The following is a 25,709-nucleotide window of genomic DNA, read 5'->3' as shown; positions in this document are numbered from 1 at the left end:
TCTTCAGTGAATGTAAGGCTATTCTTGGCTTCACAATAAAAAGATTTCATTTTTAAATATTTAACTGTGGCGTCAGCACTGATGACAGAAGTGGGAGCGATGGTCATGAAAAGTGGCTGCCTGCCCCACCTCTCCAGACTTGGTACAAATCAGGTAGCAGGAAAACAAACTTCCCCATACATTACAGGAACCACTTCTTGGAGGCTCCAGGGACCTTAGCCTATTCGACTTCTAGCCTCTAATCTGAAACTGCCTATAAGAGGTCAACAGACACTGAAGCTTCATGATGTGAAAAACCACACAGAGCTATCATCAGAATCCGTTCAGAAATGTCTGGACTCAAATTAGTGATAAATAGCAGCAGAAAAAACATTCTGGGGCACAGTTTGACAGCTAGTTGTATCTGAAATGATTCTGCATCTGCTATGTCTCCAGCTCCCTTCCTCCCCAAACACAGAAATTATTCATCAGCTGCTTCTGCCTTGAACATTCATGGGACACAAGAAGGAACAGGAGAAAGAGTAATAAGTTCGTCCTGCTAAAAGGCAAAAAACCTCCAACCAAACCAAACCAAAAAAACAGATGCAAGGTGCTTCACTGTCTATATCCACTCTGCAATCTAGATTGACATCAAGTTTTGTGAGATACACGAACCAATTCCCAATTACTTGTATTTTCACTTCCCCATAGCCTAGACTCAGGAATGTCACTACGAGCTGAGTCATCACTAGAAAGAATTACAAAGGCTGTTCTCTGGCAATAAGAGGAAGAACCTTATCCATACAGTGTTCTATAAATTTGATCAAACCATCCATCATGCTGTTTAACTAACATGTAAAGGAGCCTCAAAACAAACAGAAAGCTGAAACTGCTTCTACCAATAGAGGGAGAGAGGAAACAAAAGTTCATTAGATAAACCTTCAGTAATATCATTTATCAGATCATCAATTTAGTGGGAGAACAAAAAGAAAAATTAGTTTATAACACTGTTTTCTACCTTCTTCCTGTATACAGTTATATACAGGAGGGCTTTTGACTGCTTGTCTTTGCTACAATTTGTTTATCACACTCTTGAGAATTTATGAAACATGACATTAGTAGCGTGAGTCACTCTGGCATATGTGGCTTCAGAGAAGGTCTTATGTTTAAAGGTCAAATGCAATTCTGAAAAAATGCACTTTTAATCATTTCTTGATCCAGAGATTCAACCAGAACCATATGCCTGGGAAGATTTGAAGAAAAAGGCTGAGTACAATGTTCTGCTGCATTTTCAATTAAAATTTCATTGAGTTTGGGCTGTAAGATGACATTGAAAGCTTTTTCCGCACGGGCTATCGAGTTCATTTTTCTCTTCTGCCATGGAGGCGGAGCACAGGTTGGAATATAAAAAGAATGAATCAGAGCACAATTAGGCGGTTAGTTTAGTGTAAAAACATTTGAATTTAGTATTTCACCAGGCAAGACTTTCAGACCTAATGCATTCCTATCAAGAACATGTATTTTGCTAATGTCTTTTACTACAAGATTTCATTATATATTCTTAAAATTTGAGCAGAGACCAACCAAATGCATTCAGAAGTTTTATAAATCTTTACAGCTTTGTTTGTTCTAAAATCTCCAGCCCTTACGATCAATTGGGTCCACAGAGAAAAGTCCTCTCTATATGCTCAGTTTGCAGTGAATTTCTGTCAGATGTTTTCATGTTACTGGTGAACAGCGAAATTCTGAGGACTGCTTACTGCCTGCTGAGATGCTTAAACTATATCTGAACTGAGACCCAGCATGAAGACTGTGACACCTGAAAGAGAATTTTCCTGCAAATTATGAGCATATGTGCACATATGACCAAGAGCATAATCTGAAACTCAACAAGAACTTTAGTGCTGATGTGGCTACTCTGAGTTTATCATCCCAATTTGTAATACATTAAGTCACTACTTGCCCCTTAATGTGGCTGCAGAATCGGTTCAGTTTTCTATTGCTTTCTGTTGCATTGTTCAAGTCTCTCTCTTTGGTGCCAGAAACTGGATTCTAAATTACAGTTTATATTAATTCCTTCTAAGTAGACAACATTATAATTCACTGAGAGCTACTGAAACATTATGCTCAATAAATGGTTAAAGAGTAGCAATGCACAGCCCTAAATGTGTACCAGTATGATGCAGTGCTTTTCCACACAGAAGCCATGCAACATGTCGAAATAACTGTGTTAAATTTTCTAATATGTAAGTGTTTAAAGGTTTAAGTTTCTCACCATGGAGAGTCACTGAGCTCAAAGCAGTAAAACTGTTCGATTTCTTTGACTCTAAGACAATGTTCATGGAGACAAAGCATAGAAACTGCACCACAACCACTTACCTAGAAAAAGAGCAGCAAAATAACCAGTCTTGTGCTGACACAATCAAGTCATAATGAAATCCAAGTTAGCTGGATTTATCTGCAAATATTTTAAAGTATTTATAGGTTCAAATGCTACCCCTATCAAAACTTATAAAAATAACAGACGTCATCTGCCAATAGAAATAGTTCTTTGAGAATTTCCATGCTACAGTCCTTCTCCTGGAAATTAGACCTCCATTCAGGAAGCATGGGTTTGAAATTTACACTAACATGAATACAATACGGACAAAAAGATTTAAAGAATAATCACTGTAACTCAATTTTAGCAAGAGCTTTCATTAACTGGACATACCCAGAACAGAAAAGTTGATTAAAAAAACCAAAACAAATAACGTAAGGTGTCTAAAAGGACTTTATATCTCAGATTGAAGACACATTACAGAATCTGTTGTATCAGAATTCGGATCAGGTTAAAATACTGCCTGGCTAAAGTTAGAGGTGTAAAGAGTGAAAGAATTTGTGGAAAAGGGTATAGCAGCCTCACAACTTCAGCCAACCGTTCCAGCCTGGATTCCTTGCTATGATACATGGCAATTGTGATTGTTTTAATCAGTCCTGTGAAAAGAGATAATGGACTCATTCTAATTCCTAGTGATGTGTCAATAGTGGAGATCCTGATGAAAGAAAACAACATGCTTTGTCAGATAAGATAAAGACAGAAATATCAGCTATGCTGATATTACTCTGGAGTGACCATTTTCCATGTATCTGTGCATCTTCATCTCCGAGGCAAGAGGAGGAAACATACACAGCTAGGCTCTGCTAACTTTGTGCTAAGGTAAAAAGAATCAGAGCCTAAACACTTTTACAAAGTCTTTGCATCTGTTCTGTCCATGAAGAGGCAGCTGCAAAGTTCAGAGTTCTCACAGGACAGGAACTCCGCTGCAGGGTACAGGCAATTCAGTAAGAAGCCTGGGGTGCAGAGGACGTCAGTGTGTACAGGGCACAGGAGAGATGACCTCATTTCTGCACAGGGGTAAGACAGCCCGTGCTGAGAAGGGATGCCAAAGTGGCAAGATACTGACGAAACCTGCATAGACAAGGGATGTTCATGAACATACCAGACTGCTGAGCGATTAGCTGGGGGAGCTATGCCTGATACTGCTGATAACAAAATTCCAGTACTTAAATTCACTTGAGATTGAGTTATTTTGCCCCTTTTTTCCAATAAGTGAAGTCATCTGCTACTGCTAGCTCTCTTCTTTACTCTCCTGGCTTCCCTCCTAGTGCATACTGTTACCATGATTGCTATTCTGTTATTTTGCCTTTCATGGAGACAAAGCACTCTTAGTAGGATTTTCCAGTCAGCTGGCATGAACAAGGGCTAGTTTGGTTTTCATTATTTCTCAGCATCATTTTCAAGGCTATGCTGACATGTACAAAAAACAGTGTATAAAAATATTAAAACATTATTAAAATTTGTTTACATTAGGAAATGTGAGACAACTTCATCAGAATGAGCTGAGTGCTGTTTAGAGATCTGTGGCAAGAACATTTGGAAAAGTTTACACATATCCCAAAGGATCTCACTGTTTTTTCCTTTGCATAATTTTTCCATGAATAATCCTTCAAATGTTATAAATGAATGTTACTTTTGCAATCCTTCAGTAGAACATGTGAACATCTACAGTCTCCAGAGCTTTCAAAAAAAGCAACAAGGGAAGAAGTTATAGTTCACAATTTTTCTCTGCTGAATATCAATCAGTAAACTAACAGTAGGCATCCAAACAGAAAACTGAAAACGAGTTACATATCAGATGCTGAAAAACCAAGTGACACGGGTGTTTTTTTTGGATGGTAAAACAGTCTCAACTATTTGTTATTTTTTTGATGAGCATCTAAGAAATAAAGTAGGTTTTACCGGCTCTGTTCCTAAAACTTAATAATGACATTCAAAGCCACAGACTCTACTAAATCTCTGCAGTAAATTTTTACTGTTCTGCTGCCATTGTAACAAAGTCAATGGGTGATAATAAAAACTTTCATATACAAAGACCTACTTGCAAAACAGACAGTAAAGAATTTTGTGCACAGAATCAACAAAAACACAAAAAGAATGAAATCTAGAATGATGGCTATTTTAAAAGCAGTGTTTTCATTTTCAAAGTATTCCTTTACAATTCAACTAAATCCTATTAACGCATCCAACATGCAAGAGAGACGTAAATTATGCCTGCTTCCCAAACAAGAACAAATCAAGAACAAGTACCGGAGTGCTTGGCTGTCCCTCCCCTTGCGCCCCCCCCCCCCCCCCAAAGGCCACGCCAACAAAAAAACCCAGTGTGTTTTGGTGAGACAAATTTAAGTCTGCCTGCTCTGATTGGAAACAGCGTGGAAAGGCCTGTTGCTATACAGGCTATGAAGATGATTTTCATTACTGCATGAAGCACCCTTTCTTCGGAGGAGCTGTAAACTATTTTTAAAATCACCTCCTGGAAGTAAAGGGGGCATAAGGATTTTGTGCATCTGCCACATGATCCCTGTTGCTCTAATTAGCATCCTATTCTAATCCCCTTCCCCTGCCACACCAGATAACAACTAAAGGTATAAATAAATTTATAAAAAGTAATTTGGAAACCTTACTCTGCCATGCATTTCTTTTCCCTAAGGACAGTAATTGGTAGAGAGCATTAGTCTGTCTATATTAGCAGTCAAGGACGGGTAATTCTAGAAATTTCACATGAAGATAAAAATTAATTCACTGTTTTATTCCAGAATTTACATTTTTAATCATCAGCAAATCCACATTCTGTTTTCATTTTTAAATTTAAGAAGAATATATTAAGGCTATGGAAATATTAAACAGAATTTGTGATTAAGACTGCTGCAAATAAACAGTCTAGCTTTGCTGCACTGTCCTTTCCTTCTCTAAGCTTTTTTTCCCCCCACTGACAGTCCAGATGAATCACAATTTTCTCAAGTGCTTTCTAGTTCTAATATGCTTGAAGATCTGTTTACATTTTCCTTCAAAATCATTCTCAGTTTCTTTAATTTCCAATCTGCACTTTACCAACTACAGCTTGTTCTTTTTTGATTCCCTTCTACTTCTCAATGATCCTTGATTTATTACAGCCTTTAGTAGATTTTCAAGCAAAATGTGCAGGTTTACTTTCCTCAAAAATCAGAAGGCAGCTTAAAAAAGTCTAACGACAAACTTATCCATGTAGTCACTGAAAAAAAAAGTCATTATAAGTACAGAGCATTTCCTTCCTCCCTCAAAGTCAACTGGTTTGCTTTGTTCAAGCAACCCCCCTCCCAAATTTTGAAAGGGGGAGGGAGAAGGAGAGAGATCTGGAGCACGTGGAGTTCTTTTCCTTCACTTTACTTCCAGATTCCATTTTTTAGACCTATTTTATGTTTATAGGACTCCACATCAAATTTACTGGTTAATCTATTAGATGATGTTCTCCATAGCCCCTACTGTCTCGTACATTCTCTCTTCAATCTGTAACAAGAATAGTTCGGTCTAATTTTTTTTTTTCCAAACATTACCACCTACCTGTGCCAAGAATGCTTGGAATAGACACACAATTATTTCCCAAGTGTGGTCCTGCTTTGATACAGTCTTTGCCTTATGTTCACATTTGCATTAACTAAATCCACTAATTTAAAGGCTAACTCCAAAAGCTGCAGGCTTTCATTCATTGCTTGCAGTGAGGAATAAACACTGATAGGTGGGTCAATCTTTTGTAATGTATTTAGCTAAAATAAAAAGCTGTCTGCCAATAATGACAGAAAAACAGAACTGTTTCAAACAGAGAAGCATTCTAAGTTATACTTTTCCTTCCCACAAATTCAAGTACAACAGTGAATCATGCTGGGTTGTCATCTCAGGAGACTGATGTCCTTTACTGGGCAAGTATAGCTTAAGCAGGCGCAGATCTATTCACCCTGTCCCCATCTGTGTTATGAAAAACGTGTGTGCATGTGTGACAAAGAAGTTCAGTCTTCCTGGACTATTTAATTCTGGCTTCCTTTTTTGCTAAGATTGCCAGAAAGGGGACCAGCTGTTACCAATTAAGTGGTGTGGACACAGAAGGGAGTTTGTTGATGTTAATATATGAAATGTCAAATAAAATACAAAATGGACCCTAGAGAAGTCTTCCCAGTAGTGCTCAGTCCAGTATCTCAGAGTAGGACTGTGGAAGTATGTTAATAATGCAGTGAAAGATGAAATTACGGTATAGGTAAGCTCACTGGTCTAGTTTAATATAGTCAGCAAGGACAGAAGCAAACTGGGCAAGATCAACAGAAACCTGGGGCACACCTTTGTCTGTGCCACTGTTATTAAGCTCAAATATAGCTAACCATATCCCTAATCAACTTAGGACTGCACTGTAAACAGACTCGAGTGTACTTCCTTTAAGTGCTTCCTGTATTTGTGTTACTTATACTGCACCAGTGGAATGTGCAAAACCCTGCCTTCAGCAACAACGCTGAGTTTCTTGCAGCTGGATCTGCGGGGTAGTGCATGAGCTTGAATGACACCCGTGCTGGCAGTGAAGACATACCCGTTGTGAGAGCATAGCTGAAGGGAAACTCTGATGTCGGAGCTGAAAAAAATACATTAATCAAATGAGCAAAAAACAATTTTTGCAAAAATTATTTCAGGTGGCTGCTCTCAAGGAAGAGACAAAAAAGAGTAGTAAAATCCCTTGTTGTCTGGCTGTTTAATATGTTCTTAAAATTCCTAGGGAGTAATAGGTTGGCAATTAAAATAAATATCAGCAAATCAGGACATTAAACAGACTTGCTTGGTTAGGTAGTTGTAGAAACTAATATGAAGTGATAAATAAGTTAAAAAGTGAGCATGGTCATTTTCTCCCTGATCACTCTGTATGTGCTTTGACAGAATGCTCTTCTACAATTTAATTACTGAGAAACTTTGGTCTGTTGGAAAAAAACCACACAATACAGTAATTCTGTCTGGATCTGGTGGTTGATAAAAACATGTGAATCCCACACATTTGTTTGATACTAATTGCCTTCAAAAATATGCAAATGAATTTTAAATGTTTGTAGGGAATGCATCACAAAGGAAGAGATTTGACCTGAGTTTGAAACTCAAGGGCGAAATTTTCTGGATGGGCTGTAAACTTTTGTGGAGAAAAAGAAGTTCTGCCATTTCCACCTTAAATACAGCATAAGGAAAGCAGACACTATACGCATGAAGCAATAATCAAGGACTCGCAGGAGGATTAGACAATCCTCATTTTTACAAAACGATTGGCTGCTAAAGCACTTAGCACAAACTATTTATTGGTTGCCAAAGCAACCAGTAAAACAAATGGCAAAACTAAATGTCAGACTAAGTGTTTACATGGAAAATGATGCTTTCTTTTGAATCTAAAATGCTGGGAGTGCCGTAGAGACGTCACTAGTGTAGTATACCTATTGCCAGAGGGTTACAAATGTGCAAACATCCCAGTGTCTCTTCCTTCTGTTTTCAGCTCTTACATGTAAGTCATATACTTCACATCTGATAAAACAAAGCAACTGCTTTTAATTAACTAAAATAAATATTAAAAGTTCTTCAGCAACTTTCAAAGCTGAATGGACTCAACATAATGGGCTGAATTCTACCTCACTGACAAAAAAGGAAATATACTGGCTTCAGGTTAACTACTCCAGATTCCTGCTAGAGTGACAGGGTAAAACCTCTGGTCTAGTTATTCTCCTCTCAAGAGTTATGCCAGGGCCTACTAAAAAAAGGCAGGGGGTGGGGGTGGGGAAGGGGAATGTTCCAAACTATTGCATAACAACTTCCCTCAAATTAAGGACTGTCCATGGCGCAGCCCTATTTTCTATATTCTGATTAGGACATGATCCCTGAACTCATGAAGATGATGTAGAAATTAGGCATAAAGTTTTCTGTACTGACCTATACTTAGTTTGCAAATTCTAAGGATAATTAGTTACTTAGAAGGACAACTTATTTACTATATACTACACTAAATATCTTCTTTTGTTCTGGGAAAATGTATTGAGTTACATCTTCTAAAACAATCTGTCTGCTGGCTGTACCATAAATGTGGGCACCTCATAGCCAACACTGCAAGAACACAGATGTCTTTTACAGCTAATTCAACTGGAAACTGTGAACAGTTAGCATACTAAAAGCTCTCCAGATATATTCTCTCTCCCTCTCTCTCTCTTTCACCATAGCAAGGCGGAATGAACAGACAGAACAGACTTAAGTTGCTGCCAAAGAAGTTGCGTGAATCACACAGTTCCTGAAAACATAAAATTAAACTGTTTAAAGCTCTTTTTTAAATGCTTGTTGCAAGAGACCAGAATCTCTACAGTGCTACAGAAGGCATGAAACCTTCTTGTGAAAGCACTATTCACAATTATATATGAATTTAGTAATTAAATGAGACCATCTTAGCCACTAATATACAAAACATACCCTGTTGTGAGACCTCCACTTTAATCAGATGTCTGCCTCCTGTTCAAACTTACTGGAAAACTGGTTGGCAATCAAACTGGAAAATGGACACATGGTTTTCTCCAGTATTTTGCAAACAGAAATACTGGAGAATATAACTGCTTTTATTGAGTCTCACACTCCTAAAGACACTTTAAGCGGAAAAAAGAAACCCACAGTGTCCCTGGCTAGAATAAACTGTTTATCTTCTCTTGAAGGAGGGAAAGCAGGAGCTGTGTACAAGATAAAGTTGCAATGCTGAAAGGGAAACTCCATTTCCATCATTAACACAAGAAACTACAGTTTAGGACCTGAAAAGACACTCTTCCCTGCTCTTAATGTCCTTAATAGATTTTGGAATCATTAACACAATATCAGACTTTTTCTCCATACTTGGAAACATACAGCAGCCTATAAGAAAGTATGTTACATGTGGAACTCAACTAGACTTAGCTATAAATAACATCTACTTTTCCATGTATCAGAGGAACTGAACTGACAATTGCCCTAAATGGGCCAAGAGCCTTTACATTTCAATAAAATCACTATATTCAGACTCCTATTCTTTAAACTATTGACTTGAACATGAAACTACTGCCTAGACTACTTTCAGATCATCTCCTATCATTATAAGCTTGCTGACTGCAGCGGGTTTACTCCTGACTCATAATGGCTGAAGTGGAAAGACAATCTCAAACTAATTTGAATCCAATAATGTTGACTCAAATACCTTAAAATGTGCTATTTTTAATTGTCCATGGTCAAATCTCTCATTACTGGTATACACATACTTTAGATTGGAACTACTCAAGACTAACATATGGCTATATCTTTTTCTATTAGTGTTGTGAAATAAGCAATAAATCATTGCCTTCATGCTTAATTAAATCTCTCTCAATTTTAATTCATTTTAACTTACTTAACTAACCTTCTTCAGGAACTAATTTAATTTTGAATAAAGCACACTGGATTCCATTTAGTCACATAGACGCAGGTCACAGATGCAGGTCATTGAAAAATTGATGTGGGTATTACGAAATGCTGGTGGCATTCATTGTCTAACTGGCAATAGATGAGAACTCTCCAGCTGAGCTAGAAACAGAGCAGACTGCAAGTGTGTCTAGCCTTCAAAGGAAATACTAACAGAAAAATGGAGCAATAGGAATAACTCAAGACTCAGTTTCTAGTTGTCATATTAATTCTCATTCTGAACAGAACAACCTTAGAGAACATGTAGTGAACACTGCAGATTCAGAGGGTAAAGCTCACCCTTTCCTAATACTGCAAGATACCATAAAATTACATATTCAGTCAAGTAGATATGAACATTGCCCTGGACATGATTTCTCCACTCCAGCTGAGCTCGCTGCTATATAAAGCCGTATTACTTGCCTTGCTCAAGACAGTTTCAAGGTTTCCAGCTCTGGAACTGTATTTTTAATTGCCTTCCATTACAGCTCTAATAAAGTCTAAGCCCTCGATTAAGAATTACACAATATTGGTGATGGTCGCAAATTATGCAGCTAGGTCCAAAGTTGGAACTTTCACGACCATCCTAATGGAATGTTAGCATCAAAACCTCAGTGTAAAGCATTTAAATGTAAGCAATACCAAAGTAAAAAGCCCAAAAGCCCACCCATATGTCTGCTTCAAATACTTGAGATAGTCGTATGAGATGCAATGTCTTAGCTTTAAGTTTCAAGTTAAAAAAATCCTCATAAAAACAAAACCAAACTTCCCATGTCTATAAAAAAAAGTGCTAATTAATTAACAGCTACTTTTGAACTTACCTAGCTTAAAAACTATTTCCTCCCTGTGAACTATTTCCTTATATTTTGCCCAACAAGTAACCGTACTGAGCATTGGGGGGCAGGCGGGAAAGGGAATTCCTGAAGAAATGTTTTCTTCCAAGTTATTATTTCTGCAGATTTTATTCTTTTTTCCTTACAACTTTTGGGACTGAAGACCAGATCAAATGTGTAGCTGACTCCAGGAATGGAATCTACAATCTTGAGGCCAGGAAGAAGTTCCCTCTATAATGACTGGCCATTTGACACTTAGAAAGGTATTCACAGCAGCTAACATGCAGAGCTGGGAGATGGAGGAAGAGCACCTGTATTTATTTTTCTCCTTTCATATTTAGTATCTTCCTTCTTCTTTCTTTCTTTCTCTCTCTTTCTGTCTCTATCTCATTTGGTGAGAAGAAAAGACATTTTGAATATAAAATGAAACAGCTTGTCAGATGAGGTCTGGACTCTTTTTTCCCCATTCATACTTGGTTTAGCATAATGAGACACAAAATTGGCCATTTGGGACAAGAAATTAAAATAGAACAGCTTTTGAGATAATGGCTGCTATAGTAGTAAGTACATCTTATATATTTTGATGTTTGTTTAGTTTGTGTGCAGACATACTTATGCTTTTCTTCCTTTGTAAAGCAAACAATGTAATTAGCAAATGTTATGAACGCTTCCTTCCTTTTCTCACCAAGGTTTTAGAATACTACTGCCAACATAAGGCATTCAGTGCTCAGCAACTGGCATTGCTCACTGACACAAGTACTCGGCTCTAAGCAGTATGAAGAAGAGTTGCTGCATAAACATTTAAGTGGAAGAAGAGTTCAAAATACGAAAAGTACTAATTTTATACCGCTACTTCCATATCTGGAGAGAGGATGTCTATAGCCAAAATGCTGTCAACTAATATCTAGAAGATTTTAAACAAACACCAGTTATACATGCATCCATAAGAAGAAATCTTTGAAGGCATTTCATAGAGAAGTATTACTCATTGTGATCTATTTTAGTGGTTAAAAGGTAAAGTAACCTCCTAAATGAGTCAGATCATTCACGTGAATCCTTCCATTACAAGTTTATGTAGTTTTTGTCATTTAACTTACAAACGTTCTAAATGAAGTACTTACTGTCTTTTCATTGACTTAGTTCCTGAATTTTCTGTTAAAACTGATCTCTTCAGCCCTTTTAATTATTTTTGTTGGTCTTTTAACATACCAGTCTCTTTTTGGGAATGACCTCTCTTGCTCTGTGAGATATTGTTTTTATATATTGAACTTTAAGCTCTTTCTTTGCTTTATCTGTTCCCTGTAACAACGCAACTTCAAGCCTAAGATACCACTATTTAGCCGAACCTGAGGTTAACAATAGAGTGCCAGCGTTCATGTCACTGAATTTTTTTCTGAATGTGCCAGTTTTTTTAAAACAGTGATTAGCAGTGTGCTGTGTACTAGCAAAACAGTACAGTGTCACTATCACCAGCAGTCTCCACAGACTGTTCAAAGCTATAGGTGTTCCACACAACTGAATAATCAGGCACCTTATTGTGCCTGATGAGGAAATGTCAATCTGTATTTACAATACAGGGGAACATAGCTTCTTTTAATGTTACCTTACTAAAATAAAGCCACTCTTGACATAATCTGAAACTATCACAGAATCTAAAACCATGAAACACTAGAAAAGGTGATACAGCCATGCTCAGAATTCACTTGTAAACCTAGCATTGCATTGAGAAGCTGCTCAAGGGAATGTCAAAAAGTAATGAATCTAACCAAAACACTGAAAAAGGTTACAGATAAAAATGAGATGAAACATAGCTTCTTAAAAATGTTTCACTGTCTAGTAAAAAGCTTTACAAATTCAAAACTGTTTCCATACACTTCCCCCCTGCTCCACTGCATGCATACACCGACATGTTATTGTAGAGTTGTTCACCAATGCTTTGTTACACACCAGCTTGTCCATGAGGGCTGAGCTGCACACAATGTCTTGTTATTTGATGATTAAATCATTAATAGAGGCGGGCAGGTTTTGAAGAATTTGCTTTCCAAACAACCACTCCCACGTCACAAACCCTCATCTTGTACAGAATGACATGGTTTCTGGAAATATATACGTAATAAAAAACGAAGGTCATATTTTGGGCCAACCAACCTCAACAGTGTTCCTTTAATCAAAAATATTTCCTAGTTTTGGTAAAACAAGGCTCCGCTTTTACGACATCACTTCACGTTGAATAATATCCCTGGTGTAGGTTCAGTTAAGTCAAGAAAAGCAGTGTGTTATATCCAAGCTCCCTCAGAACATGTATACTGACTGCAGTATACAGATCTGACTGGAATACAGTGATTTCTACTAAGTAATATGGAAGGTGGTAACTGGAGATTAGAAAGTACAAAGATGAAATGTCCATGTTGTCAAGTCACTGGTAACATATAGATTTACTAGACACAACAAATGTAGCAAATGAATACTGCCATGGCTACCATCTTCTACTTACTTCCAAACAGCAGGGACAAGATTGGATCTGTGCATCAAATTAAATGAGAATGAAAGACAGACGGTTGGATACTATAGTACAATAGTTAATTTTATAAATTATGTCCGTACAGCAAGTATGTGTGTTTTGGTCAACTTATGGATGATACTGTATTTGTTTTGATGTTGCTACAATGCTATTACAAATCTTTTGTCCTCCCCCTTTACACAATGAAATTGTCTCAACTTTGTGTGTTACTTTACACAGAAACCTTAAAGGAAAATTTCCTCTATTATTCACTGCTTTGATTTCTTTTTACTCAAAGAGAGTTCTTTCTTCAATTGTTAAATATTAATGAAAATGCACACATCTGTAAAAAAACAAAACTAATCCAGTTTCTGTTCCAATGCTAACAAACACTAAGTTATCTCTCGGGCTGCAGTTGTTTATATACAAGTTAACAATCTTTATTGATGATTCATGCTGTGGATAGTATTTCTGAACTGGTGGTCTGGCTTCTGGAAAACAAAGAACACAGCACGACTACTGAGAATGACAGTCTCTCCGTAGACTCTTAAATGGTAGCAAGGTTGGTGGAAGACCTGGAAGTAAATGCTGGCAACCTTGGCAACTTGCCCTGGTCAATCCCCAGAAGTAATGCCAGACATACTGTGCTGTAGTTGGATTTTTATCTTGATACAGAAATGCACTAAGTTTTATGCTACCTACTAAAACTGTGAAACTTACTAATGACTGATCTCAAAAATGCTTTCTTTGCCACCTATAAGCCTGTTCCTACAGTTAGGCAAATAACTAGCACACACCTCATCTGCAATCCTGGCAAATGAAGTCTTACTTCTGAAATCAAATTGCTTTCATTCACTTAAGATCAATGGCTTTGTTTTGCCTAATTAAATGAATGCTGGTATATGGGATATAATTTCCCTCTAAAAATATCTTAAAGGGAGTATCATATAGGGAGAAGAATTATTCAAGACAAAGACCAATGCTAACCCAAGTACAAGCTGGCCATATATAAATTTGCAATAAAAGTTAGATCATTTACAACTATCAGAGGAGCGGTTGGTGTTCCCGACCAAGGACTTTCCGAAACTAGGCATATGCATGGAAAAGTATTGGTTCTCTGACAGTATAACTTTCTATAACTCTGACAAGATAACTTTCTAATTGCAACAAAAACACATTTTTGAAATGGATTAATCCTTCCAAAAAAGCTTACGGGTTTGCTCGTGTACTTCAGTGAAGGATTTCTGTAACTAAAATTATTTTTTTATTCAAAATTTCAAGTAAATTTTATACCTGCAAGATCTTCTTTGGAGGAAACCAGTCGAGGAGAACTGCTACCTGGCTCAATTCTTAATGATAATCTGTAAAAACAAGATTTTAGATGAATTATCTCAACAAAAGCAGAAATAAACTGAAGAAATTAATTACTGTGGCAATGGTATGCAGGAAGTTTACTTCATTGGAAGTGTAGTTATTTATCTCAATATGTAACAAAACAAGCCTGTTAGTTCCAAGAAAGAAATTGGGAGGAAAGTCTATGAAAACAGAAATTGAAATTGGTATTTTTTATTTTCTATCAGTGTAGTAAGTTAATATAATCTTTCACCTGAAAAAAAATACTCCAGAAGTTAGTAAATGTAGACGGAAACCTAATAAACACTTTTTTCCTCTGTGCATGAAAAGCTGAATTCATTCTGTTATATTGTGGAAATGTACAATCAGAAATAGGTATTTAGAAATACTAGTTACTATGACTTATACAACGGGAGCATAATAGGGGAAAAGTGAACAATGCTTAACAGCAGATGCTTAGAAGAAAACTGTAATATTATACATCCCCCTACCTTGCTCCATGTCTTTTACGCTGCACTTACTGTTTCCCTATCTAAGCACTGCAATGCATGTCTTGATCTTCCAGTGCATATGACTTCTGCCACCTCTCAAGTTCATGCACACTCTTAATTTCACAGTCATGGGTCCTCTGTTCTGTACTGGCTTAAGAGGAAAAGTATGCATGACTAAAATGTTAAGTCAATTTGAATGGAAGAGGCAAAGAGAATCAAAGGAAATAACTGCTGTCACTGCACAGTGGCATACAGCCATACAAGTTGTGAGGATTTCAAGCTACAGACTGCTATACTCCACTTCATACAAACACGATTGAAAATCCTTTCATCTTTAATTAAAAACGCAGAAAAGCAGGGGGGGAATCCTCTGACAGCATTTGAAAATATCACATATGGCTTAATTTTCACCTTCTTTATTACCTTTTGCTTCACATACACAGAATTTTATGGGAAACGCCTCCCAGTCTCATCCATTTTCCACCGTATTTCAATATCGACAACTATCTTTTAGTGCAAAGTTAGCTAAATAAACCTATGTCCTTTGCTGCATTTTAAAATTTATATGCTTTTGCTATTATTAAATTCTTTTAACTATTCAAAGTAATGCACTTCAAGTTGGTAATGAATTATTCCTTTTCAGTGAAGATGACAATCTTTTTCTTCCATCAAGATGATTTCAGTGAATAGGAAATGGCAACAAGCCTCTCCTAGGAGCCAATAACAAGGAAGTAACAGTAATATAATTCAGCGCATGGTTCAAATGTTAATCACATGGGAATTCCTTTTGGTATGGAGAAATGGCAAGAGTGGAGTTTTTACTGGAGTCTTTTCCTGGAAATAGGGCCTTAGTGTGTGAATTTACCTTCCACGTCTGCAGAAATGTTCCAGTTACATCCCTTCCATGGTAGTTATTTATTTATTCATTTTTGAGGCTGATCTGTTCCTCACTATATTAGAGGTATATTGTTCCCATAGTGAGAGCTCAATTTTTGTGCAGAAGGGTCTTTTTTTTTTTTTTTTTTAGTGTCTCTTGACACACTGTGCTATTTGTTAATGCTGGGAAATGTGGGTATTGAGCTCATTGTATTGCATTGGCTCATAACTGAGGAATGGAAGAACTCAGGCAAAACAGAATATTCATTTCAGTTTGTTTCACGTAACTGTTGTTCTCCAAACAGAACCAAAGACAATCCATCTCCTGCTAATCCTTCACTGCTCCACAACTGCTAATTTCTCTCTTTTTTCTATTTCTCTCTGTCCAAGGGAGCTGTCATCTCTCTTTCGCTACAGGTGATAACTGCACATTTTTCTGTAACTGTTTATTTATTAGCATTAATTATTTGAATTCCATGTGTCTGTTCTCAGACTAGGTACTGAGTCTGAAATTTGTTCCTTCTCTTCCAATTTCTGCCAGCTTTGCAGAATTCATCTCTGAAACTTTTTACATACTCTTTTACCAAAATAATTACACTCAATTTTATTAATTCACTGTGGCAACAGCTACTGCTTGTTTGCTCACCATGGAAACATGTATCTAATAAACCCATCCCAAAGATATCTGACTGTAATTCAGTCAGTGCAAGCAAATAGCTTCTCCCCTTTATAATAGTGTGATTTGTAATGCATTCCTCCTGAAATATTCTTCCTTCGTTAGAGTTTAAATCTACATGTAGGGTTTAAAGACTAGACTGTTACTTTCGAGAATACTGAACAAATTCTTCCTTATTAAGCCAGGTCCCTTCTATCATTTCAAAAATCTGTTTACAGAATCTGATATTTTTCAGTGTAACAGTGACAGGACTACCTGACACATCTTAAGAAGCCACATATCATTTGTCCAACCTTGCATTTTGTATCAACTTCATTAGCTTTCTATATATCAAGTTCCAAGTCCTGATACACCTCTTATATGTTTGAAACATAGCACAGATGAAATACTCTATACAGATCTTTACATAAGAGGAAAGTGCCAAGAACTACTATAACTTTTTTCTTGAGGCAAAGACAGTTTTATACTTTATATAGTGACAAGAGTATTTGACAAAACCAAATAGGATCAAGTTCCATGCAACTACCTGAGCAACAGTATTTCTGCTTATAAATGGTCTTGTACAGAAGAAATGGGAATATACAGCAGGAAGAAAGACTTAACAACCCTATGTTTTTAACAAAGTTTTAGAAAGAGGCGTGGTATCATTATACAACCTAGCAAGCATCAGTGATGTGTTCTCCACTTAAAAGTTCACTGACGGAGCAAGTAGTGAGACTTCAGTGCTATAAAAAGAGATTGCATCATTCCCCACAGATCATGTATTTATGAAATGTAAAGACCGATAAAGCCAGTTATCTTTTTGTTCAGATTCAAAGTGTATTCTAACTTCTCTTTTTTTTTTTTTTTAAATGAAAAACATGCAGGTGTAATGTCAGCCCTTCTGAAGTCTCTGACAGTTTGGTCACTGACTTCAACAATGCCAGAATTTTGCAACATGCTTTCAAAATACCAATGCATATAATTTAGCTCCTGTTCTCTCTCACACTAAAAAGGCTGGAAACAATCAAAAATATCTTTATTTCAAAGAAGAGATACTGACAGCCAGCACAGTTTCAACTAGTCTTGGCTTGTTTGTCACCATCCAAATTCATTTTTGCAATTCCTCTGACACTGCATTTTCCATTGAGAGGCAAGGGTTGTAAGCACGCACATGCATGCCCATCTGTTCTCACCTGGATGTATGTGCATATAGCTATGCCAACAGTATAAGCCATGTCTTCCAAATAGCACTCACAAATAGACCTATCAATAGGTCTGTGCAGACTTTAGTACTCAATGTATTTATAACCAACATATGTCATTCATATCCATCACAGACCAAATTATATTCTCCCAGCTCATTGCACCCAATGATACCACAAGTAAGAAACTACATTTGTTCCAACATGCCTAATACATCACTCATGACTCTTACGAAGGCAGTCTCTTTTTTGTGTCTGCATCTGCACATGATCAGAAATTCATCTTATGAGTCACTATATTCATTCAATATCACAGCACTATTACAAATTCTAAAAACAGAATCTTTGCTTTACCAGGGTTAGAAAACCTGGTTTTAGTTCAAGCACCAGGTGCTGACAAAGAAGGAAAAAATTAAAAATGTCACTATTCCACAATTATAAAGTAAGAGTTCAGCTGAGAGACATGCTAGGACAGATCCTAGACATCAACCTGGGAAACTGTGCCTTAGAAACTAAAATTCCCAAGTTGAGGAATTAGTATTAACAAGTTACAGTGAAGCAAGAACTCAAAGTAAAATCTCTGCAAAAAATAAAAGGCATGAACTGCCAATTTACCTTTGCAATTATGACAAACAGCTTTTAAAGAAAAAAGCATATAGAGAGTATGTCAGGGTTTTGTTCTTGTAAGGTAAAACGGTGACAGAAACAAATGTTGATAAATAAAAAAGCTGATATCCAAAATATTTTCTGGAACACGTTATGGCTGGTATGCTCCATAAAGTAAGCAGGACCTCTATCCCACCTAGTCTTAAATGGGACTCTACTACTGAGTGCCACTCTGTAGCTCATGTAAGAGTAACCTTCCTGATAAATGTGGAAAGCGGAAGCTAACAGAATGCAGAAAATAAAATACGTAGCCAGTCTTGAATACAGTTTAGTTTCATGGGGTACGCGCTCCAGGATAGGATGAAACTACTGCTAAGACACTAAGGCTACTTGCTCCATTTTCCTAATACTAAACAAGTGACTAAAGGCAGAACAGACAGTGAGGGGGCAACAAGAGGGAGGAAAGGGGAACTTGCATCCTTGTGCACAAGCAAGGAATTTAGAGGTTCCACAAGGAGGATGAAAGAAACATATCCATCCTTCTTGAGACAAGGAAGCAGTACAGTCCTGAACTCTTGCCGCTCAGGGCATTTCTGACCAGTATTTGTACGTGGCAAAATTGGTTGGACATACCTGTAACATTTTGGGCTACCTGTGCAGCACTTAACACTCACTGGATTTCATTGTTCCTGAATATGTCTTATGGAACACAGCTGTCCATGTTTTTCAGATATCAGATAGCCAAGCTACAACTACAGCTATCGATCCAAATGGCAACTGGCTCAGTAGAAATCTCAAACAGCAAAGGTGTTCCCCTACCCCTGCCTTTGACAATAATTCTTGGTGGAAAAGGTCCAATAAATGTAGCTGTCTGGGAGGCCTATTTAAGATGGACTGTGGCCAAGGTTCATTGTGATGAGTACTGATACTTTAAGTACCTGCTATACAGTTCCTGGTATCATAAGACTAAAAGCAATACAGCTTTTAGCAATAAAGCAGTACAGCTGATATTTTTATGTAACCATCATTGTTAGGAGTCAGTGCAACATTTTCATTACATATTAATTTCTCTTGGATGCTTTTCTATAGCATCCTGCCTATCTGAATCTAAATTTGGACTGCTTTTTATGTAAATCATCTTACTGGTACATTGCAATAGCACAGTTCTGCCTAATATGCTCTAAAGAACAGAAATATATATAAAATATCTGCAGAATGAGATTCCAATCCAGATGTGTGCTGATAACACTGTAATACAAATAACAGTCTTCACATTGGCTTTAGTCAATATTGTATGTCAACACAAAACTCTGCAAGCCTATGTCTAAATCAATAGTACATACACTGGAATCATTATATGGGGCTCTTTTTCAGTGTAGTACAAATTTTAATTCCAGGCCAACTATCACTATTGTGTTCCAAACAAAAATAAACTATTGGCCATTTAAAAATATACATATATTGGAGCTGATGCTGTAGATGCACTGTTCTGGTACTGAGAGAACTGGCAGCAGTTTCAATGGCTTTGGCACATTTTCATTTATGGTGGGATAAATCCTGAATTTCTTACACATACAATCTCTTCTGGAGTTAACAACATGTCCTGAGCAGCTCTTGAAGAGACTCAAGAGCCAGTCTTATGGAATGTAATCAAGCAGATTATACAACAAATCCATGGAAATTACTTGTACCATTGTTTAGTCTGACATTAGGCTATGTTCTTCCAGGATTCAGAATGCATAATCCAGTTCATAGGTGGCTGTGCCAGTGAGACACAAGATATAGCACACAAAAGTATAGCATTGCATTATTGTGTAGGGAACATTACTGGGGGAGTTTCACAAACATGCTTTACACTTCTTATAATCATACATACCTTGTTTCAGGAAAACATTTCATTATGCTCTTAAGTGCTTTGCTAAGTAAAAGTTAAGGAAAAGACTGAAGCACACGTTTAATCAATTGAACCAAGTCTTTCATCTTAACTGGTAAAGAATAGCTGGCTAAAAAAAATAACAACAGGACAATGATTTTTGGCAGCGATGTCTGATATCTAACATGTTTACAAGCTGTTCTGAGAAATTATTTTACAGAGCGAGCGCACCCAGTCTGAAAACAGCAGCTGGAGGCATTTTGTTGCCATCTGATAGGTACAAGAATTGCTATATTCTGATAAAATGTCAAAAGAGCATTTATTGGTTCTTTACTTCTCACACTAATTCTACTTAAATGGATTTTGAAGGCATTTAGGCAAATTGAAATCAGCCTGTTTTTAGAAATCCTCAAAGCAGTTTTAAGTAGCATGCCTATTAGTTTTGAAATTAAATGGAATAAATTGTAATGTTATCCACTGGGAACAAAGTAGAGTTAAATCTAACCCCCAGAGTCTAATCTAGGAGATTCTGTAACTCAGAAAAGGGAATCTTCAGTGTGTGAAGATAAAATTTACTACTATCAGCCATGTATCTGTTAATTACTAGAATTTTAAATAAGCAGAATTCATACCCAGCTTTCTAAGAACAGTTGACTAAGGAAACCTTCAGTCTGTCTTTTAATAAAACTTTAATACTAGAGAAATTCTGGAAGACTGAAACGGAGCAAATCTGATGTCATATTCAAAACAGTAAATTAGATAACCATCTTCAGGCTGGTTAGTGTGGTATCAGTCTCAGAAAAAATAATGGAGAATCTAACACAGGATTCACTTGATACAGAATTAAAACAGAGAAATGCTGGAAGGAAATTTTGCCAAGTAAGTTTGATTCCTTGATGAGATTAAAAGTATGTCCCGCAGAAAACCTGCAATTGAACAGTGAGATACAATGACAAATGTTAACATAAGTCTAAGATCCATAAGCAAAATAGCAACCAAGAAGCAAACATAAGCTACTCTTTTGAACAGAGACCACACTGTATTGCTCAAAATGCAGGTAGACACATGAGGATGCTGCTGAAAAACTGGCAGGCAAAATTGTTTTGCTAAAGAGCAGGGATCTCTTGAGGACAAACTTCATCACAGCCTCTGAAGTCACGGCATTTGGCATCTACTATTGTTCCTTTTTCAGAGAGTATAAACTCTGCAGTTTCACAACTGTTCTATGAGGATGTCCAAGACAACTGAGAAAGAGCATGGCAACACCTTGTCTTGGTTAGGTTGTATTCTGATATTCCCTCTAAAATAAGATTGCTTCTTTAAACTTAAAGGCTCAAAAAAACCCCACAACCCTAAAAAAATCTTAATTTGGACTCTGGGTCAGGAATTTTCTGTGGCTGTCAGCAAGGCACAGAGTCTTAGCTACATCCCTGTTTTTCAAACTGTCTTTGATTACAGTAAGATAACTCTGAGGGAAGGACGGGGTGGGAGATGAAATAAGAACTTGAAAGGAGACAATATGCTTATTTGTCTTATCAAGGACCAAGAACAGCTGCGGAGAATACCAGGCCTGGCCTAATGATACTGAAAGGTCAAACACAATACTTTTGGAACCATTGCAAGACATGGCAGGTTCGAAAAGGATGTGGTTATGGCGTCACAATGTTTGGATACTGCTGTCTAGCTCAGGAAAAACTGCATACCTGGGGACAAGCATTTTTCTCAGGTCACCCAGGTATCACCCAGACTTCCTTTGTTTTCTAAGCATGACTTCTTAAACTCCTTGAGGAGGAAGAAGATCCTGCAGCAGTTGCCTGATGGTATCTCTGAAGCTTGGTGACTATCGGTGATTCCCCGGGATAATGATGAGCAGCAATACATTTTGGTATAATTGGAAGGCATTCTGATCTTTTGGGTCCTATTTTTGCCACTTTAGTTCTGTAACCAGCAAATATTTAAATTCTTCCACTTGTGCAGAGAACAGCATATGGGATCAGTAAAACAAATCTATTATTTTTAGGATATGACATCACTGTCAAAGGTTTTCTGGAGTGTTCCTACTTACTGACAAGCAGGAACCTAATGCAAGCAATTGAACTGGCACAAAAAATTGAAGAGAAAAGCTTTGTTTATGTAACTGTCAAATTTTCCTTTCCAGTGTAATTGAGGTCCTCATTTGGTAAAACACGTGTTGGGATCTTGCCAATACATTTTAGGGCAGCTGTCTAAACTCCTCTCTTTGACAGCGTGGTACTGAGATAGGTCTATTCTTTCTGCCAAAGATCAAACACAGATCTCTTCAGAGTATACCAATGCTGTTCCTGGCTCAACAAGACACGTCACTGGAAAGAGAAAGAGAGAGGAGATTCTTTCCTACTGTAAAATCTTAGTGCTCTTTGCCTTTTTAAGGCTTACAGTTTCTTCTGGCGTGGCACCAGAAAATGCTAGGAAACTGAAGACCCATTAGGGAGAACTGAGGGGAAAATGTGCAATCAAATGTTCAAAACAAAATCCATGAACTTCTTTCAAATAGAAAGACAGAAGAGGAGAAGCAGAGGTCTTCAAGATCTTTAAGGATGGACGTGATAAGTTTTGATGAAGACTGTCTTTGATATAAAGCTTTATTCCTGATGAAACAAACATGGTAGAATAAGGTCAAGATTTTCTAATACAAACCAATGCTTATAAACTTCAGCTAAATTTACTATGCTAACAATCAAACCTTTCCCACCTTTTAAAACCTCTTATAACTAAGCCTTGTATAGTCAGGCTTAGAAAAAAAAAAACTTGTAAATTTGATCAGAATATTCATTCTCGTAAATAAGTGGATCAAAGTACTGCACAATCTCTAAAATACATCAAATACCTTTCAGCATTATTAGCAAGACCACTGATGGAGTTAAAATAGCTTTCAAAAATTTACACTGGAATTACTCATGACTTTTAGTTTCTCCAACTATTATGTCATGGTATTAAATATTTATAGAAACCATTTGTTTAATCCATTTTTACAAAAATATTAGAACTAATGAAAACTATTGTATATATAATGTTAACATTGCTGAATTATCAGGAAAGTCCATCTAAAAGTCAAATTAAGCAACATGACCAGTCTCTTGCATCCAGTCCAGGGGTTGTAAAGCCTACACGAATTACCATTGTTGATCTTTCCCAATTGCTACTCAGTTTAACTTTGCTCTATGTTCCCTACTTTAATGAAGCATGGAAGCATGCTAGAAATAAGTAAATAACGATCATGTATTAAATTCTTAATACTGAGATTTAAATGGCAGTCTATACTTCATACAAATCTTACACTGCCTGACCTTTTTACAAAGCTGTGCTCAATGCAACTGTTCAATATGCTTCTGTTGCATAATGCACCTCCATTTGTGAAACCCAATGTAATGAGATGGAAAAAAGGAAGGACAAATGCATTCTGCATCAGCGTCCTGGTAGTAATTCAGATTTTATGCAGCAAATAAATTTTATTATGAAAACGTCATGAAAACATATTCTTTTTTTCCAGTCTTCTTTCTACAGAAATATTACTGTTCTTAATATCTGTGATCAGTCAGACACAAAGGCACAAACCTGTCAAAACCACGGCCAAGTATGATCTTTTGCAGTGAACAATCCAATGCTGGTTTAGCTTCTTTTGATGGAGTTTACTCCAAGCAAGGGGACAAATTTTGGAGGCTTTTCTCTCTATTTGAAGCATGTCCTGATCATACTCAGTGCAACTCTCGTATCACTTCCAAGAGAATGTCATGTCTGAATGGTTTTACCCTTAGAATCATTTCCTCGGGGAAAGCAAAGTTGCAAACACATTTATCACAAGAATCCATATCAACAGGTTTGACTGAGCAATAGTGCTTTATGTACAATGGTCCAGAGCTAAGCTGAATAGCTCTGGCAGCTGGAGTTATCACCAACTACATTTATGTTTAAAAGCAAAGAGTAAAGGTAAATCACTTGAGGCATGCTGTGCTCAAATGTGTTTTTTGTCCCTACTTTTTCCCCAAACTTTCTCAGCAGAATTTTGCATCTCTATGACAGTAACATCAGCTATAATTACAGAAAAATGTAGAGAAGTTAGGGTAGCTCATTCTTTGTGCTGACACACTGAGACACTGTAGAAACTGCATGACACTGAGAACTGTAAAAATTAAGCAGGTACTCCCAGACAGGGAAAATACAGACTTCTGATTCAATGATTCCACTCTTCTGCTTTCACAGACACCTAATGATGGCCTTCATTTCATTAAGTTTCAACTAAAAAATATTTATGTATTTATGTATTATTATATATTTATTTATTTGTCTCAGTATTCCTATTAAGAAGTCATTCCAGAGTTCTGTTACTCTGTTGGTTAGAAACCAACTTGAAAATGTTTAGCTTATCAACTGTTGTATTCATTTATCCTTGTGATAACATTATAATTTAAATTGCTCTTTACCCTCCCTATTCTCTCCCAATTATAGTTATACATAGCAGTTCTACTCCCTAAACTTTTGCTCTTCTAGGCTAAAGACAAGCCTAGTTCTTTTAGTCTTGCATTACAAGACAGACTGTTTATTTACCTGATCACACCAGCATTTTTTTGTATCTTCTCTGAGTAGGGATGATCAGAAGTGTGTACAGTACTCCACATGAGGTCTTACCTCCTAGTAACCTAGCTCACCTAGCTCCTAGTTCACCTCCTGAACTGCTACTAAAGCATTATTAACAATTTCTTTTAATTTTTGCTAGAAATGCCATATTTGAAAGAGTAGGGCTGCATCTGTCTTTTTATGGCTGTATCTCACTGGTGACACAGACATCTACTGATCAATATCATAAATTCTTGTTAGAAAAAATTCATAACATTTTGATTTTTGTGTCATTATTATTTGAGTCATCAGGCTATCTGGTTCTTCCTTTGTGATATCCCAATCATCTTCCACTTTGATGATCCTTTCCAATATTGTTTTTTCAGCAAATGGCCTAAGTACATGCAACTTTTGAGACAAGGTTCTCAACTGAAATATTTAGTAAAACTGGTAATAAGACTGTTTTTTAAGGAATTTCATTACAAAGTTTCCTCTTCCAAACATCTCGCATACCACCATCATATTAACAAACCTCTGGCTGCCTTGATTACTTTTACTTTTGCTTACCTAAATAGAGGTATTATATTTGTCAGTCTCTAATTATATAGCATCACATCTGCCTTGGTTGAGTTATTTAAAACCTTGGCTGCCAGACCTATGATTTAATGTGCTAGTTCTTTCAGAATTATTGGCCAGGGATTATCACCTCCTCTAACTGGAGCACATTCACATATTGACTAATGTGCTCTATGCTTTCTATTTCATATCATTGTGTGGGTTGGTTATTTCTCCACCTTTTTAGTAAGCATTTCATAAGCTCAACAAATAAAAATATGAATAACTACCTTCCAGTCCTGGACACCTTAGAGATGAAGTCAGAACGGTGGTTTTAGGGTTCCTGAAGAAAGTTCCCAGAATACAACCATAG

At 36.8% G+C, this 25,709-nt stretch overlaps 1 protein-coding gene across 2 annotated transcripts in view; it reads right to left on the bottom strand.

Annotated features, from left to right (window-relative positions):
• The window catches only part of RALGPS1 (Ral GEF with PH domain and SH3 binding motif 1), a 133,874-nt gene that overhangs the window by 14,997 nt on the left and 93,168 nt on the right, over positions 1-25,709 (bottom strand). For both annotated transcript variants that reach the window (XM_064524021.1, XM_064524022.1), the window contains exon 13: positions 14,423-14,490. In XM_064524021.1, the coding sequence (XP_064380091.1) occupies positions 14,423-14,490 (68 nt within the window). The remainder of the gene's footprint in view (positions 1-14,422; positions 14,491-25,709) is intronic.

The sequence above is a fragment of the Dromaius novaehollandiae genome, chromosome 20, assembly GCF_036370855.1.
Source record: "Dromaius novaehollandiae isolate bDroNov1 chromosome 20, bDroNov1.hap1, whole genome shotgun sequence".
Taxonomy (NCBI): domain Eukaryota; kingdom Metazoa; phylum Chordata; class Aves; order Casuariiformes; family Dromaiidae; genus Dromaius; species Dromaius novaehollandiae.
The sequence above is the reverse complement of the archived record's forward strand: the minus strand, read 5'-3'. Positions and strand labels throughout refer to the sequence as shown.